Source organism: Triturus cristatus, chromosome 3_1 (assembly GCF_964204655.1).
Source record: "Triturus cristatus chromosome 3_1, aTriCri1.1, whole genome shotgun sequence".
Classification (NCBI taxonomy): Eukaryota; Metazoa; Chordata; class Amphibia; order Caudata; family Salamandridae; genus Triturus; species Triturus cristatus.
In genome coordinates this window covers 450,142,549-450,160,131 of record NC_140583.1, presented here as the reverse complement: position 1 = coordinate 450,160,131, position 17,583 = coordinate 450,142,549, and the positions used below count along the sequence as shown (strand labels likewise).

At 44.7% G+C, this 17,583-nt stretch overlaps 1 protein-coding gene across 6 annotated transcripts in view; it reads right to left on the bottom strand.

Annotated features, from left to right (window-relative positions):
• Positions 1-17,583, bottom strand: part of GABPB1 (GA binding protein transcription factor subunit beta 1) — a 600,584-nt gene that overhangs the window by 497,975 nt on the left and 85,026 nt on the right. For all 6 annotated transcript variants that reach the window (XM_085644252.1, XM_085644253.1, XM_085644254.1 and 3 more), the window contains exon 3: positions 1,877-1,984. In XM_085644252.1, the coding sequence (XP_085500378.1) occupies positions 1,877-1,984 (108 nt within the window). The remainder of the gene's footprint in view (positions 1-1,876; positions 1,985-17,583) is intronic.

Sequence of the window (17,583 nt, the reverse complement as noted above, 5' to 3'; positions counted from 1 at the left end):
ACACAATTGAGGTGTGTCACAAGGATGTGTGTTGCACCCCTCATCTTTTTACACAGCATATTAAGGGATCTGAACAAAGCACGCAAGGGTGTGCCTGCATGTTCTGTGAAGGCAGGTGCTAAACCTGCCCCACTGACTCTTAAAGCATATGACACTGTATTTATCTCATACACTACCACCGACCTAGACAAGTTGGTGTCCAAGTATGATGACTTTATATAGGCATTTTGACTGAAGACAAATATAAGCGAATTAGAGATAACAGCCTGACAAATGTTAAAAGGAAAGATAAGAGACAAGAACAGCCAGCTGGTAAGGTTCGAGTCCTTTTCTGTCTGGTTGTCAGCCCCACTGAGCTTCCATAAGGCAAGTATCAAAGATTTATTTTCTTCTCTATTTTTCTGTACCAAGAAGCGAATTTTCAAACATTTGTCGAATGAAATTAGACCAGGTTTTTTTTAGTCTTTTATTGCTAAGTACATTAGCGACCCATTTTGATGTTAACAAGTTATTGGACTGCTTTCATAGGTGCATCAAGGATGCATTTTGTACATCTGATTTTTTGCTTTCTCTGATTTTTTGCTTAATCTGTGTCATAGAATTTATGATTGCTTAAACATACATTTTTTTAAGATATTTAGTCTACATAATTTATTTATGGCGAGTATATAAATGGGAACATGGGTTTCCATGAAACAAACAGAACACTAATGTATGATGAGAATATGCCTTTCCTGTTTTTTTTCTTAGATGCCTTTTCCAACAGTCCAATTTTTATATAAAAAGAACCATTTAATCAACCTGGTCTTTTAACAAGTGTATGTCTTTGTCTTTCTAGTTTCATGACACTGGCTTCTCCAATTGGTTTTTGATCGTTTTAACATAGTTCACCTCAGTTCAAGTGGAAATTTGAAAGTGGGCGTTTCACTTGGACCTAAAATAACATGACTCGGTGTATTTATGTGTAGGTAGGAAAGAGAATGATCAAACCCAGGGGCACTTTACATTTTTCTATCAAACAGCAGATCCTAGCTAGCCACGCAGAGTGCTTTTGGGCAATGTAATACTTCACTTCCTTTCCATTATGGCTCAACAATGCTTGTACGCGTGGTTACCAATTGCTCTCAATCCTGCTGCATGTGCAATTTCTAGCATACGGTTCTATATAAAACCTTCATATGCTTCTTTTTCCACACAAAGTCATGAAGTTGCAAAATACAAACATAGTGAACACTTAATTGAATATGGTTACAAGGGTCTCAGAGCACTGAACAATGAATTTTAAATCTATGTGTCAGAGGTATCTTTATTTTAGTGCAAAAAAGTATCAAAAGCTGAAAACTTCTTTCAACAAACCTAATTCTGGAGGCACAAACTGACATTTCTAGCAAATACGCTGCAATTAAAATTACTACTTTGGGAAACCGGTTGGTTCCTCTCAGTTCATATCAAAATTATGTCCTGTGCTACTTACTTTAAACCAAGATTGTGTTTAAAGTAAGTAGCAGCCGCAAATCACCAAATACATTACCACTATAGTTCTGGTCTCATGATTCCCTGATGATGTTTAGGAGCTCTCTAAAAACTTGGAATTTTCTTAAATGTCTGTTTGGTTCTGGCTATTGTTTCAATGATGTTTAGCGACAAGAACCCTTTTGGTGATTGTCTGCACTTTACAAATGTTAATAAATAATTCAATACAAAAAGATGCACATTTCCTAAAAAGCAGTTTACTGCATTGAACTTACAATCCACCAGCTGAAAGTAGGCTTTACATTTTAAATTAACACATTCTTTATTTCCCAGATAACACTTCAATTGTAGAGGAGAACACTGAATTAAACTAACAAGAACAAGAATAAAGTAAAACAATTACCCAGTCTGTGGTAAATGGTGCTCCATTTGCCATTAAAACGCGAACCTCGTCATCTTGACCAGAACGAGCAGCCTCTAGAAGCTTCTTTCCCAAATCGACCAATGACATCTGGTCAAAACACAAAATAGTTTGTTCAATTTTACTTGTGTCTGTGATCTAGTAAATAGATTTTAGATGGCTCATTAAAAATTAAAAAAACACCATCAAACAAATAAAGAAAGGAGTGAAATAGCTGAGTGTTATGTCTTAGCTGTATCACCATGTACAGACATGGAGGACACCTTTTCAGACTGGTGCTTAACAAAATACATAAATAAATCAACAACGGGGCAAAGGTGGTTGGGTTGCAACATGAGCACTCTTCTAAAAACTTTAGGAGCTTCACATTCCTTATAGGCGGAGTGGAGAACTAGCCGAGTGGCAAGGTCTCTAAAGTCACAGCATTAGTGTGTGGAACAAAGAGGCAATAGATGCTGCTCTTCATGTTCCAACAGCAACGTGACAGTAAACAGTGGAGGAGCAGTTGGACTCCTCATGGACGGAGCCTCTAAATGCTTTGGGATCACCAGCCAAGGCCTGTTTCCAAGGAGACTTTAAGGAAAAGTTCTGGTGTGCTGCAAGTCACTGAGAGCAGAATGAACCCAAGTTTAGTATACACATCAGTGGGAGCCATTATCAACTGGCTACATATTAGTTAACCCATACACCCACCCTCTTGTCGCTTGGTTGTTTCTTAAAAACATTTTGTTTCCTTAAAATCCTCTTTCAAAAAACCTTTTTACTTGTTATGTCAGTACATTTCTTCCAAAATGTCTGTAAAGTGATAACTTTTTAATCACATTTAAAACTGGTACAAGTCCCATGAATAGTTCTTGATCCTCTGATACAGTCGCAGCCAACACATGTTTCGCGGCATCCCATAGGATGCGAGTCACATCATGCGGATTCAAGGTGCAATTTAAAACCAGGATATAGATTGAAGGACCGCAATGTGACGTGGAGATGATATAATTAAATGGAATAGGTAGCTGTTTTGCGATGAAAGATTATTTTCGTATGGAAATACAATGAAAGCAGTTCATTGAGGATAAAAGGCACATCTACCCAATTTATCATGCTTTGATTATGAAACCTACTTAGAAGCGTCTTATTTTTTCGACCTGCTAATTACTTTCCTCATCACTTTCCTCACATGAGCCCTGAAGAAGCAGGTGTACGCTGCAAAACACGTGTTGGCTTTGACTGTATCAGAGTATCAAGAACTGTTCATGGGACTTGTACTTCTTTTGAATGAAGTTATAACTGTAAAGAAAGTATTTATGAGGAATGTAGTGACACAAGCAAAAAGGTTTTTTGAAAGATGATTTTTAAAGGAAAATGTTTTTTCAATAAAGGAAAAATCAAAAAGAGTGAAGGTGTATGGGTCAATTAATATGTAGCTAGTTACTAATTGCTCCACGTTGATGTGTATATATGTTTGCTTGCAACAGATCTGTTTATTGGCTTACTGATATAGTGGGTCGTAGACTATACAGGGCATTAACATCTGTAACCCATAAAATAATCAAATGGACCAAATATTAGGGTTTTGGGATTTCATTCTGTAACCCTCCCCCTCTCCCCTGAAGATACTGTGCTAGAGGTAATGCAACTCCTTTTCAGGAGCCAACTGTGCCTGACAAGAGCCCAGAGATAGTTAAAAAGAAAAACACACACACAAAACCAAACCATACAGACTTCCTAACAAGCAATATAATACCCATATGTAACAGGTAGTGGTACCATTATTATTATGCTGTACAAACCTGACTGGCATGCTCCAACACTTAAGACAGCAGGTTTCAAGCACAACCTCCAGGTCTAAGGGCCGAGCATTGTTTTATTTTCAGACCCGAGTAGTAGAACACAAATCAGGAGGTTAGGATTTCAAAGGTCTGAAAGGAACTGGTCTTTGCAATTTACCTCAGCCCTTTCCTTATTTGCCAGTGTGAAAAACATTGATGGATTCCCTTGACTGAAAGACATAATACCAGAGTATGGATCTTCTGCAACTGTGACCCCAACCTCTTGAATGGCAATAGGGACAAAGATAGATGAAATAGGACAGTCATTTTTAGTGGTGGCTCTGGTGGAGACCCGACTGGGGGTGGCGGAGGAGGGAGTGGGGGGCACGGTTTGCCTCTTTGCTACTGCATCATGAATTTCCACTTCACCTACCTTCCTTGAATACCTCCTCTCTCTTATGGTTCCCAATTGGTTTCTCAAGTGTGATGACTTTGCTTCAAAAAGGAAACATATGTAGATAGGGCTTATAAAAACATCAGCAAATGACTATTTAACTGTTGCCTATATTGAGAGGGGTCGGTTGCATTGTATGGTTTGTCTTTTGTTTAGGTAGACCGCATAATGTTTCTTATTTAAAAATAAAATAAAATGGAAAACAGAAAATATCAATGAAGAGGTGCTAAAGCAGCTTCAGTTCAACAACACTGCGTTTGAATATTAAGAACTGGAAGTAGTAGTTATGTCACTTGCTACAAACCTGTTATAAAACATTTTTAAATAATGTTTGGTGTTTTTAAAAACCAGCAAGTTTCAAATGTCAACAGTTGTTTGACTAAACAAGTCAGCCAAAATAAGAAGGAAAAAAAAAATCTCCTCGAAAACTGCAATATCATCTATACATTTTGTCCAGACACTCCATCGAGACCAAAAATGCATATATGGCTCTGCCATAGACCACATGTCCTACCTGTATGTACCATGCAGAGGATGACCAGTTGACGTCCTCTGTGCTTCGGAGTGCAGAGGACAACAATTGGCGAGGTCACCCCACCCCCGGAGAAGTCAAAATAAGGCAGCCATTTCTTTTGTACCTATTGCAGCCTTGTGTTTTTCAGGTGCCAGCCCACTTCAGCTGCCGATAAGTTGTTGTGCCATGCACATTTACTTCCACCAAGAGCAGAATACCTTATTGGGCAATGGGTGAGGACACTTCAGCTACCGATCTGTTATTCAGCCATTCAAGTTCAAAAGCAAAATGTGTATGGCTGAATAACTAATCAGAGGTTGAAGTGGATTTTGGCATGCAGAGTAGAACTACCATGTGAATGGGACAATAACTCAATATAAGTGTGTTCACCTATTCTCCAAAAATATGATGCGCCGTTTGGAAATAATATGTGAATGGCTCAGTAACTGACGTAGGCTGGCACACTGTCCTACGCTGTGGTGGGTGGGAGAAGAGGGGCACATGGTGGAAATGGCTAACTCATTGTGAGTCACATGCATTCTGCGCACGTCTCACTAAGAAGTATCTCCTAACTTCAGAGACAAATTTGGCATAATGTGTTTTTGCCTTATTGAGTGTGCTGCAACTTGAACTCATTTTTTTTACTTTCTTTTTCGCTTATCTTTTTTAGAGAAGTTCTTGGCAATGTTAGATCTTTAGAGAAAGGTTCTTTGAGTCAGCTAAGTGAGAGTTTGCGATGACCGTACCTTACTTCACACTCACAGGTTCATGGTTTTTATTAAAGGTTTAGATCCTATAATTTTATATATTGTAGATCTGATTGTATCTATTAACACAGCTTTAAAAAGGAACTAAAACATTTAAAAAATTTGCAGCACATTAATTCATTAAAATTACAATTTATCATCTCCATTGAAGCTATTGCCGTTGTAATACCATATTTTTAAAAAAGTGGTTTTAAAAATTTCTGTTGATACATTTCTAAGGCAGGACAAGCAAATATTACATGTTCGATGGCCTGTACATTATTATTATGAAAGGTGCATATACCCTCTTACCACATTACATTCTGCCACAAATCCGTCACAGTTTTTAATGGTAAACATTTTAGTCTACCTAGCATTATGCATCTTCGCACCCTATGTTCCAGTTCAAATACACTTGAGGAACGGCTGCCTGCCAAGATTGAAAAATATAACAAAAACTGCGTTTTGATCTATATGTCTCTATATCATTTTCCATGGAGCAATTTTTCATAGTATATTTTATATAGTTTTAAGGATAAACATTACTCATATTCTGAATATCTAGTCAAAGAAAAGTGCTAAAGTGCAGTTAAAATATTAGTTAAAAATGATCCAGTCTCAATAATCGGAGCAAGACATTCCGAAACCATATGATTCCTTAAGGACATTTATTTAGCATGTACTAGACAATGGTAGCTTTGTAATACAGCAGCTAATATGGATTATGAAAGTGCTCACTAATCCTATTTCCAACCTTAGAGCTTCTATGGACACCATGGAATTTATAGCACAACTGGTTCAAAGAATCTTCCCCTCTACTCTATGCATAAAGTGCCACTGGTTAATTTTTATTATCTCTAAAGCATAAGTGGAATCTTCATTGTATATATTGTTAAGAGATGATTAGAGGGCCTGTGACCTGTTACTTCATACAGTGCCTTTAATGCTATTCCATGGGCAAACACCTTACTTGATATATATGCATCACCACCACGCTCCCTCGTTTCCCAAGGAAGGAGAGCACACACAGGATCACAGGTCCGCTGTTTATTGATTGTACCATCGGCAGGACGCGTTTCGTTATCTAACTTCCTCAGATGCCGCCAAAGTTTTCAAATGGTTTTCCAGGCCACCTTTTCAAGTAACATACCCCTCTGCAATTGGCTGATGCAACACTCTCAGAATAGTGCAGGGGAAACCCGACCCAGATGTCTGAGTCGATACTGAGCAGACACCGAAAACGTAAGTACTAGCCCCAGTGGGCGGTGTCTGCTCCCTTCTCCCCATGCACTGCCTGGATCTTGGTAATGTGGGTTCGCTTAACAGCTCCCCTGGTCCCTCACCCCGTCGCTTCAATGCCTGCCAACACTGCTTGAGTAAACAGTGTGTTTCCCACGAAGTCGCAGTCCATTAGTTCAATGGCCGGCCACATCCTGGGTTTGCTTTTTTAGTTGTCCCAAAGATGATTCGAATGCCTGTGACCTGGTGCTTCATAAAGTGCCTTTAATGCTATTCCATGGGCAAACGCCTTACTTGATATATATGCAATATGTTCGCTATCAGACAAGTTCGCAGAAATAATTCTTACAAGATATGGATAGGATTTTACTACTTCTATGACAGAATTATAGAAAACACTTATGCTTTGTGGTTATTTGACACCCCTTTGGACGAAACCTCATACCCTGATATGGTAGCGCAGAACCCCAGCGTGTACACCGTTCATAATATCACACGTAGCACAGGCCTGGAAGAAGGTGGCGACACATGTTCATTAATGATCACCGTATGCAAAACTGCTCCCACTCTGGTGGCTTAAAACCTTTTAACGTTTGAGAGACTCCATGAATGTAATGCTTTGGATAGACGGGAAAAGTCAGAACTCGGGTGATCTACACCTAAACAACACAATTACATTAGTTGAAGCGGGCAAGCTTTTTGGAGTTGGCCTGGGACCGTTTTTGCAGCACACTAGCATATCACGCACACCCTGCGATGTATGGACTTCCTACCCTGAAAAGCCAGAGGAATCCCAAGTGTTGAGGGTCATGCTAGACCCGAGCTCACATAGGAGTCTTATTTCTCGACTCCATGCGGCTCTGAAGGGAGACAGACAAATCAATATAACTAGGTCTCCCCTTCAGTGGGATGGGGGACCTGGATACCGCATTACCGGATAGTGAGTGGAGGAGAGCTAGGGCACAGGTGCGGGAGACCATAAGTAAAAGGGCATCCACGCCTACCTTACCCAAACATACTCACAGAACTCGGTAACATTCTTTCAGTTCATAGCACACACAACATTAATATATACGAGTATCTGCGTTCTAAACAAGTCAGAAAGTTTTAGTTCAAAAACAGAGATGCATCTCAATGGATGACTGCGTCCGAGCTTTTAGCTCAAATAATGGAGGAAAGCTCTGAGGCAGGATATGATACTGAGACAACATCAGAGTGTGGAGGTGAGGGAGCAGAACCTGGGAGTGATTTTTCTGTCATTCCAGGGACAACCCATCTTCCTGTGATTTCGAGTAACATGTCCATGGTAGTCGTGATGTCCCTTTGCAAGAGCAAACTGTGCAGTGGAGAGGTAGTGACAGAGTATTCCAAAATACAGAGTGCAGGCAAGTATCGCACTGAGCAGAGGCAGACTGCTCACTTTGCAGACTCCGGTCAACAATACATTCTTTATCTTTTGACGACTTCCATCTTTTTCTGGATGTAATCGCCCTTGAGGAAATTCGGCAGCAAACAAATTTGCATGTCGAACAGTTTGAGGGAGCATGGAGGCACTCTGGCACCTCACACTAGACTACAACTATGGAATTCTACTTCACTTAGGGAGTTGAAAACAATTCTGGTCCCAACCATGAACACGGGAATAGTATCAAACCAACCGTACACTCTTCTGTTCAACTCACGTGGTTTGTGTATTCCCATGTTTTGCACCAGTCATGAGCAGACACCGGGTTTTGATTTTACAGCATACACTGCATATCAATGACACTTCTGCTGCATTGCCTGGGGACCACCCACATCATGACAAGTTGTTCAAAATTCAGCATGTCATAGAACATTTGTCTGCAAAGTTTCCAGCGATTTACACTCCTGGAAAGAATATAGCACTCAACGAGTCCTTGATCTTGTCCAAATTGTGATAGCTGTTCAAAGAGTACATACAGTAAAGCGGAGGATGCCACGGAAGCGCAACATCCTTTCTGCAAAACGATGACTGGTCGGTAGCTAGACTGAGAGCAGGGAGCCAGCCGGAGCAGTGCCCATAAAGGTTTTGGGCCTGCGCTACCGAATCGGCACGGAGTGGCTGGGGGCGTTCCCAAAGGGGGTGGGGTCCCCCCCCTTCTACTGGTGCCTGAAAGGGTGACAGGGAGCCCCTGCTGCAGTATTCTTGGGCTCTGGATGTTGGGATGGGGCCCCCCTTTCTCCACACTCCTGGGGGATATCAGCGATATCTGAGGGCACAACAGATGCACTGCACTGCTCTTTGAGGCTGAAGGAACACCACCGGTGACACCAGGTGAGGCACACACGTGCACACCCCTGTCCCCTTTCCCACCACACACACACACACACACCCCCTCCCCTTTCCCACCACACACACACACACACACACAACTCCCCTTTCCCCGGCCGTGCTCCATGGCAAGAACTGGCAGGGTCATCACCACACACATGCACACCTCCCCTTTCCCACCAGACTCACACCCCCCTCCCCTTTCCCACCAGACACACACACACACCCCTCCCCTTTCCCCTTCCCCTTTCAGGTGAGGTGTGTGGTGTCTACCAGGACTGACTGCTTGGATGTCGTGTTCTGGTCCACTGGGGTTGGGTATGTGGGACCCAAGGCTGTGGATGTCAGGCTTCGCATCTGTGGCAATTATTTAGGCTGTTGGCTCTTGTGGGGAGGAGGGGCAGTTTGGTTCATTAGGGGGTTCCCCCACCCCACCAAGACCTTTACTTACAGCATTGCAGCAGGAGCCCCGGGGACTAGCTAAACTGTGCTGCCTGTGCGGTGCCCTGCGGCCTACTTCACATCTCCTAATGCTAAATTTATTGAGATCAGGTCGTTACTGACCACTTTTCCTCCTGAAATTTGAGACAGTGTTGGTGGCCCTATGGCTGGGGCTTGGAAGGGGAGGGTTGTTGTCCTGGAGCTGATCTTGATATCCGCAGGGACCCTCCCTGATGACTGGGCCACCCTCAATATCATTGCTGTGGTTGTGATGGACTGTACTGCACCTCTGGGGCCTACTGCTGTTGTTTAGGCTGCCGCTTCGGACGATCTCGGTCACACTTATCTTATTGCATTATGGGTCGTACTCAAAGGACTAAGGAAGATGCCCCGGTAAGCGCCTAGCAAATGGGGATCAAGGAGGGTGCGGGTGGTGGGGACACATCTCACATCAACAGCAAGTTTGACAAGTTATTAGACGCAATCGATGCCACCGGGGAACGACTGGAGAGTAAGACTCTAAGGCAGTTGAGCTGGCCTCATTAGAGAGGACTCTAGGAAAATATCCAAGAGGGTGTCCATCTTGCAGGTGTCCGTGCAAACGTTGGCACCAGTGCTCAAAATACAGAATGCCGCCTCACAGAGTTGGACGATCAAGTAGGAAGGGCTTGCTGCAATAACATCAGGGTTGTGGGATTCCCGGAAAGAGTAAAGGGTTACTCCATGTTGGGTTTCTTGGAACAATGGCTCCAGGAGGTGGTGGCCCCAGAGGGCATGTGTAAGTTATATGCCCTGGAATGGGCGCACGTGGTACCCGACAACCTGCCCAGGCCAGAGGCCTGATCCCGTCTGGAATCGGCCCGCCGCCTGCATTTCCGAGAGAGGGATTTCTTCTTAAGGCTGGCTCACAACGATGGTCCTTTCTCGGTGGAGAACGACAAAGTCCCCCTTTATCCAAATTTACCCTCATGGTGTAAACTCAGAAAGCATCATTCATCACAGTCCAGCAGAGACTTTGTGGGTTGGGATTGCTCTATTCTATGCTTTTCCTGGCCCGTCTGCGAGTACAGGCGGAGGACAAGGTGCATTTTTTGATGGATCCTACTGCAGCGTGGAACTGGTAAGTACTCTAAGATAAGGAGACAGTGTGACCAGAGCATGTGGTACAACGTCGGCAGCCTGCTGGAGAGAAGCACACTGGCCTACTAACTAGCGGGCAGCCATGGAACGGTTGAGGGCAGTGGATAAGGAGGGGTTTCTGAGATCCGGTGAAAGTTCACCACAACATGAACTCCTACACGCAGGGGGATCTACTACTATCTTGGAGGGCTCAACAGTACTGGGACTAGAGGACACAAGTCGGGGGTCACCCCAGGCACAGCAGGTGCCTTTATATGAATCCTGTCTGGATGGTGGCGGGGTTAGAAGAGGCGCATGCCTCTATTGTGGTGCTATGCAGAGGTGGCTGCAATTTCTTCTTGTGTGGTTTTATGCAAGTACGTTTTCTATTCTTTGAAGGGGGCTGGGTGAGGGCAGGGAGCCTGTGCAAAGTGTATTTTGTCACTGTTTTGAACTCTGTTTAGTTATTAGGCTGGCTGGTTTCTTTCCACCAACTGACTTTTCCAATATGGACCTAGTTGGCTCTTGTTGGTAGGTCTTAGTTTGTAGGCTTATTGCCATATACCGTTTGGACAGGATGTATGCATATCACAGTCCGAGGGGGAACTTGGCGGGGGCTCGGGTTGTGTTCTTTTGATTATTTTCTGATTGTTCTTCCTTCTGAGAAAGGGTGTGTGGTGAGTAGGCCTGAATTGTGTGGCTGGCAACTGGTGCTTCGTAAGTGTGGCTGGTGCAGTGTACTGTGACCTGCTGTACTGCGCAAGGGTTTGACAAGATGGCTGACCGGATTCAATTGATCACCTGGAATGTGCGGTCCCATTCCTCCAATGCCCTGGCCTAATTGAAACGAAAAGGGGCCCGGGTTGCATTTTTGCAGGAGACTCACCTGATGGAGCCAGAGGGTAGGGGGCTCCATAAACGATAGTGGGGACTACTGCACAATACTACCTCCTTAGCTTTTGCGAGGGGGGAGCCTTATTTGGATTAGGCCTGGGTGTCCTTCCAGCTGCATAGGGTGGTCACTGACTCATAGGGCAGATATGTATTGGTGCTGGGCCAGTTAGATGGCAGGGATGTCACCTTGCTTAATGTGTACGCACCAAATACGGATTGGCCAGGCTGACACCCCTCCTGCCATTGATGTTGCCTTATTTGAAGATAGTGGGAGGGGATTTCAATTGTGTAGCAGATCTCGCCTTGGACAGATCACATCCCCCATTGTATTAGGCTTCTGCCAGTTTATGCAGTGGTGCCGTTCACCCTTGGGCTGAGCAGTGGGGGTCGTACTGATTGCGGGAGGGTGCGGAACCTCTAGGCCTGAGCTTACTCCTTTAGATCTGGCCCGCATGATTTGGAGGTACGACTGGACGGGGTACTATGCTGTGATGACGTCATCCGCTGCACAACCTCTCCAGACAACCATACCCCAAAAATGGAGCATCTCAATTTCCAACTTCACACAGATGGAAAAAGCACCATCAGAGGCACCCTCGCATACAGACCACAGAGACCACGCCCAAGCTTCTGCAATGCCATCCCTGACCTCATCGCCCCGCTCACCATCGACTCGGTGCACAACATCTTCCTAGGAGATCTTAACTTCCACCTCAATGACACCAACATAAACTGCCTCCTGGACAGCATGAACAACATCAGCCTCAAACAACCCGTTACTGACCCCACCGACACAGTGCAGGACACACGCTGGACCCCAGTTTTACATCCAGCAACAGAGTAAAGTACAACCACATATCATGGTTCACCTGGATCGACCACAAAAGCGTCCACTCTACTATCACAGGATCTACTAACACTAGCACCATGCCACCCAGCTCCACACGCAGAAACTTCAAAAAGATATCTCATCTCCCTAACATCATCCGCCCCAGAACAGGCGGCAAAGAACTTCTCCCGTTGGGTCACGGAATGCGTCAACATAAACGGCCTCAGCCAAGCCAGCCAAACCCACAGTGCCAGAAGAGCATGCTGGTTCACCGTGGAGCTCAAATCCACCAGATGCAACTGCCGGCAACTAAAAAGCAAGTGGTGTACTAGCAAAAAGACTGGAGACAATACCACCTTCAAAAGAGCACTCAACCAGTACCACCTCCTAAGAACTGTGTGACACTCTGGCGGACATCTTCCATGACAAGATCTCGGTCATCTATGAGAACTTCAAACCCAACCCCCCTCCGCCGATAGCATCAGCCTACTCACACCCACAAACACTGGCTCACCCATTTGGACCCTCTCACAACTCAAGCCACAATCTCAATCATGAACTCTGCTCACTCTGGGGTTCCCACTGACCCATGTCACCACCACATCTTCAACCTAGGGAGCAAGACAATTGCTGGTGAGCTCACCAGAGCCTCCTTCCCTGAGGGCTGGAAACATGCTTAAGTGGGGCCCCTCCTAAAGAAATTATCTGCTGACCCAGCAGAACCGAAGAACTACCGACCTATCTCCCTACACCCCTTTCCGGGAAAGGTTCTTCGACAAGGCAATCAACAAGCAACACACCAAACACCTGGAACACTACAACCTCCTGATCCACTCTCAATCCGTATTCCGAGCCAACCACAGCACCAAAACAGCCTTGAACGTAGCCACCGATGACATCAGGGACCTCCTGAACTATCTCCCACCACATCCTGATAAACAGAATCCACAAAATCGGAATCCAAGGAGATGCCATACCTTACCGGAAGAACCCAGAGAATCCGTTTCCCTCCATTCACCACCGAACCCAAGATCATCTGTGGCGTTTCACCAGGATCGTCCCTCAGCCCCACCCTGTCCAACACATACATGACCCCCCGACCAACACAGTCAGATCGCACGGACTCAACATCATCTCCTATGCCAATGACACCCAGCTCATCCTCTCACTGTCAGAAGACCCCTCTACCACCAAAGCCAACCTCCACTGATGTATGATGAATGTTGCTGGATGGATGAAAGACAACTGTCTCAAGCTCAACAGGGACAAGACAGAAGTCCTCATCTTTAGTAACAACACCTTGCCATGATACTTGTTGGCCAGCTGAACTTGGACCTTCCCTCGCCCCGACAGACCGCACCCACAACCTTGGCATCATCTTGGGCAACAAGTTATCTATGCAGAAACAGGTAAATGCAGTCTCGTCCACCTGCTTGCTCACCCTACGCATGCTCCATCAGATTTTTAGGTGGCTCCCAATCAACACCAGAAGAACAGTCACTCAGACCCTCTTCATCAGCAGGCTGCACTGCGGGGACCCTCTCTATGTAAGAATCACCGCACGTCTCCTGACAGGACAGCAGACAATACAAAACCCAGTATCAAGACTCATCCACGACCTAAACAGATGGGCTCACACCACCCTGCGCCTCAATAAGCTACACTGGCTCCCGATCCAGAAGAGATGCCAGCTCAAGATGCTGACCCATGCATACAAAGCCCTGCACAACGAAGGTCCAGCATCAACAAACTAATGACTTTCTACCAACCGACCAGACACTTGTGATCTGCCTCCCTCTTCCTCACAGACACCCCCCCCCCCCCCGATCTGCTGTACCAACAGCGGAGGACGCTCCTCCCACATGGCAGCCGAAGCCTGGAATGTCTTTTCCCTGCACCTTACGACCGCCTCATAACTCAGACCAGGCTGTTTGAATGAACAGAACAGTGCCAAGCAGCTAGCATCTCCAGCGCCTCGAGAACCTCACGGGTGACATGTTGAGCTCTATAAATCCTGGCTGATGGATTGACACCGTCTTCAATCCAGTAAACTGTGGGAGAATCAAAGGAGATCCATTTTGGGGTACTGTTTTGCTCCCACACAGGTACTGTTATTTTGGGTAAGTATTGGACGTCTAGAAAAAGAAGACTTCAGAAAAAAAACATTTTATGGTTTTATGTAGCGTATCATGATGCATATCGAAAATAAGCACTTTGTACAGAAATGCATAGAAGTGTATTGACCACAAAAGTAAACATGCAGTTGTCAAACTGCGACAAGAATATTGGTTTAAAAAAAATAAAACAGAGATACCGTTATACATGTAGGTAAATGATCTTAGATAATTAGAATAACTGTAGAGAAAATCAGGGGTAATGTCAGAAAGCACTGATTAAATGATGAACTGGATGCAGACCGACAAGATGCCTGGCTCAAAAGGACTCTTGGTATAATTATTTAAGAGACTATCATTACTGGTTGGGGCACAAATCAAAAAGTGAGGAATAAAGATGAACTGCCGATAATGTAAGAAACTATAATAAATGTTGGATAAGAGGTTAGAAAGCCTACTAAGGTTGTGCCTCTCGCCACCCAATATCGTTCTTAAATGCAGAGACAAAAATTGTTGCCAACGCACTGATCAATAGACTGTTTGCAGTGCTACCTGCACTGCTTCACTCTTATCAATGCCACGACATTCTACCCAAAATCTCTGTGCAATTCAGAACTAGCATGATGAAGCTGGAAGACATGAAAGAACACCTAGCAATCAATGCAGTCAAAGTCTAAAGGTGTTCGACTCAATTGAAGTTACCACCTGAAGATGGATACCGGCATTATACACAGACCCCTTAGCCCCCTTAGCCATGGTTAAAATGAATGGAGTGATACTTTTCATACGTAAAGAGGAGCCAGGAGGAGAACACACAATTTTTCCAACGCTCTTCACGCTGGCGGTGAAGCCCCTTGCTAGTTGGGTGAGAACATACACAGCTTGTACAATGGTGGATTTCTGGAGTACTCCTGCAGACAACCAGAGCAGTAATCAAGCCTTGGATGATAGCAATGGAAGTAATAGGCTGGATGAGTAGAAACAAACCAGAATGCTCTGGGACGGCGGTATGATGGTAGAAATTACACCAAGTTGCATAGTTCCTGAAAATGGGACCGTATCTGATCTCCATGTTGGGGGCTAATATGGTGAGAAAGGTCTACAAACATATTCAAACACGCAGAATGAGTTTGTACTACCAAAATGCCGGCAGAGTTTGTAATAAAAGTGTGTTATTAATTGGGGACAATGCAAATCCTTCCCAATTAATAAGACTGCAATCCTGGCTGATACAACACACAAGTTCAACCCCTGGTAGCAAGGGTACAGAGCAGGCATGCTTAACTTAAGGAAAACAGGTCAAGTATTTAGAAGTAAATAGTTAAAATGTAAAACTGCAGCAAAAAGAAAACTGATATAATGAATAAAATCTAAGATGGATTACAGGAGATCTGAATTTAAGTTTGTAAGTTAAAAACTACCACAAAACAGCATAGTGCCTATGGGTGCAATAGACCGGGACCAAGGCAAAAGTAAAGGTCAATCCCAATGCAGCAGAGTCCAAATAAATAAACTTAGTACGAGGACTCAGTCAAAGAAGTTACCTTCTGACATACTCTTCTTTTTTGGAAGGTGCAATTCTCTAGCAGGGAAAAGTTGAAGGCTGTATCCGACAAAGTACTTTCAAAGTCAGATACCCATAGGCTGAGGTCCTGCTGACTCAGTTTGTTTTGCTGGGGAAAGCTCATAGCTGGAAAATTCAAATTTCATGGTAAGTCCTCTCATTGACAGGCTACTTTTCACACCTTTGCATGGTTACATCTCTAAGCTGTAGCTGGACAGGTTGCACCGAAGCCAGATACCTCAACCGTGAGGGTCTGTTGCAGATTCTTTCAGAATGCAAAAAGTTCAAAACGGGACAGACATGAGCTTTTGAGAGCAGACGTTGCGCCTTGGGTGGCTAGTCCCAATTCTCGAGATGTCAAATATTTTATAGAAAGTTCTTGAGGCTCCAACGTTTCCTTCTTTCTGGACCAGTCCCTCTTGGTCACGTCTAAGGTTCCTAGCGCCCCAGGAACAGTCATTTGCATTCAGGAATCGCTCCAGTAGGAGCAACCAACACAGTCGAATTAGGGTCCATGTGCCACTGATCACTGCAGGAAAAAGCCTCTTGAAGCGTTCAATGTCCCTGAAGCCACAAAGAAGGTCAGCCACCTGACCCATACAGTCCACTTCTCAGTCGAGTTGCAAGTGGGAGCAGGTCCAGCCCTTCAGGTCTCCACACAGGTCTCAGACAGCAGGTTTCTTCGTCTTCTGAACTTCTACAGGGCCAGAAGTGTTCGGAGAAGCTGTGAATAATATGCCACTTTTGTATAATTCACTAGCCATTGAGTGGTGATGACTCCTGAAACCTGCCTAACTAATGGGCAAAAAAGTTCCCAGCAGCACATTCTGTTAGCCTTTCTGTCAACTGCAACAGTGTATTATGCCTAATAGAATCCAGTATAGTATAAACATTCTATGTGTGAAGCAAACTGGTAGCCCACTTGGAGTTGTCACTAGGGAAATGACCAGTCCCACTGTTGGGATCTGGTGTGGGGTAGAGTGTTGTGCTCGTGCATTCCTCCCTTGTGTTCCCTGCGTGGAACACGGAATTCGGAGCTTTGGCAGTTGCTGCCGGGAGGCTATAGTGACCGGACAGAATAAAGGAAGTTGGTGAACCTACCTGCATCTCGTTTTCCTTTTCAGTGGCGACGAGTTGTCCCGTCCTCGGCCTCCCCATCCTGGTGTGAACCCTGTGCCTGCTGGCCAACTCATCTGGGAACCATTTCTGCTGTTCTCCGTGTGGCGCCGCTGCACTTCTGCTGTCATCTCTGATGATCTGGTCATAGTCGTGGATCCCTGTCGTTTCCAGTTGTGATCCTGATTCTGCCAACGCAGGATTTTCTCCCTTTTGAGGTACTTTTCCATTGATTTTGGGGATGCACGAGTGGTTGAAGCAAATTTTCCGTTGCTTCTCGCGCCTCCCCTGCTTATGACGTCGATTGGAGTCTTTGCCTGACTTGCCTGGCCCCGTACCAACGCTAAGTCGTTACGTTGTGTGCGGCCATTTTGGATTGCTGCATTTCGCTTTGTTGTGTGCTGCCATAGCAACATGAGTGTTGCTAGTACCGCTGATGTGCACAGCTGTTGGCATCCGGATTCCTATTTATGCGCTCAGTTCTGAAGTAATCACTCAGGCACACAGCATATTCCGGAGAATTTCTAGTGGTGGCACAGTGACCACTTGGTGGAATTTTCAATCTATCATGATGCTAACTCACATGTGTAGGGAGTTTGC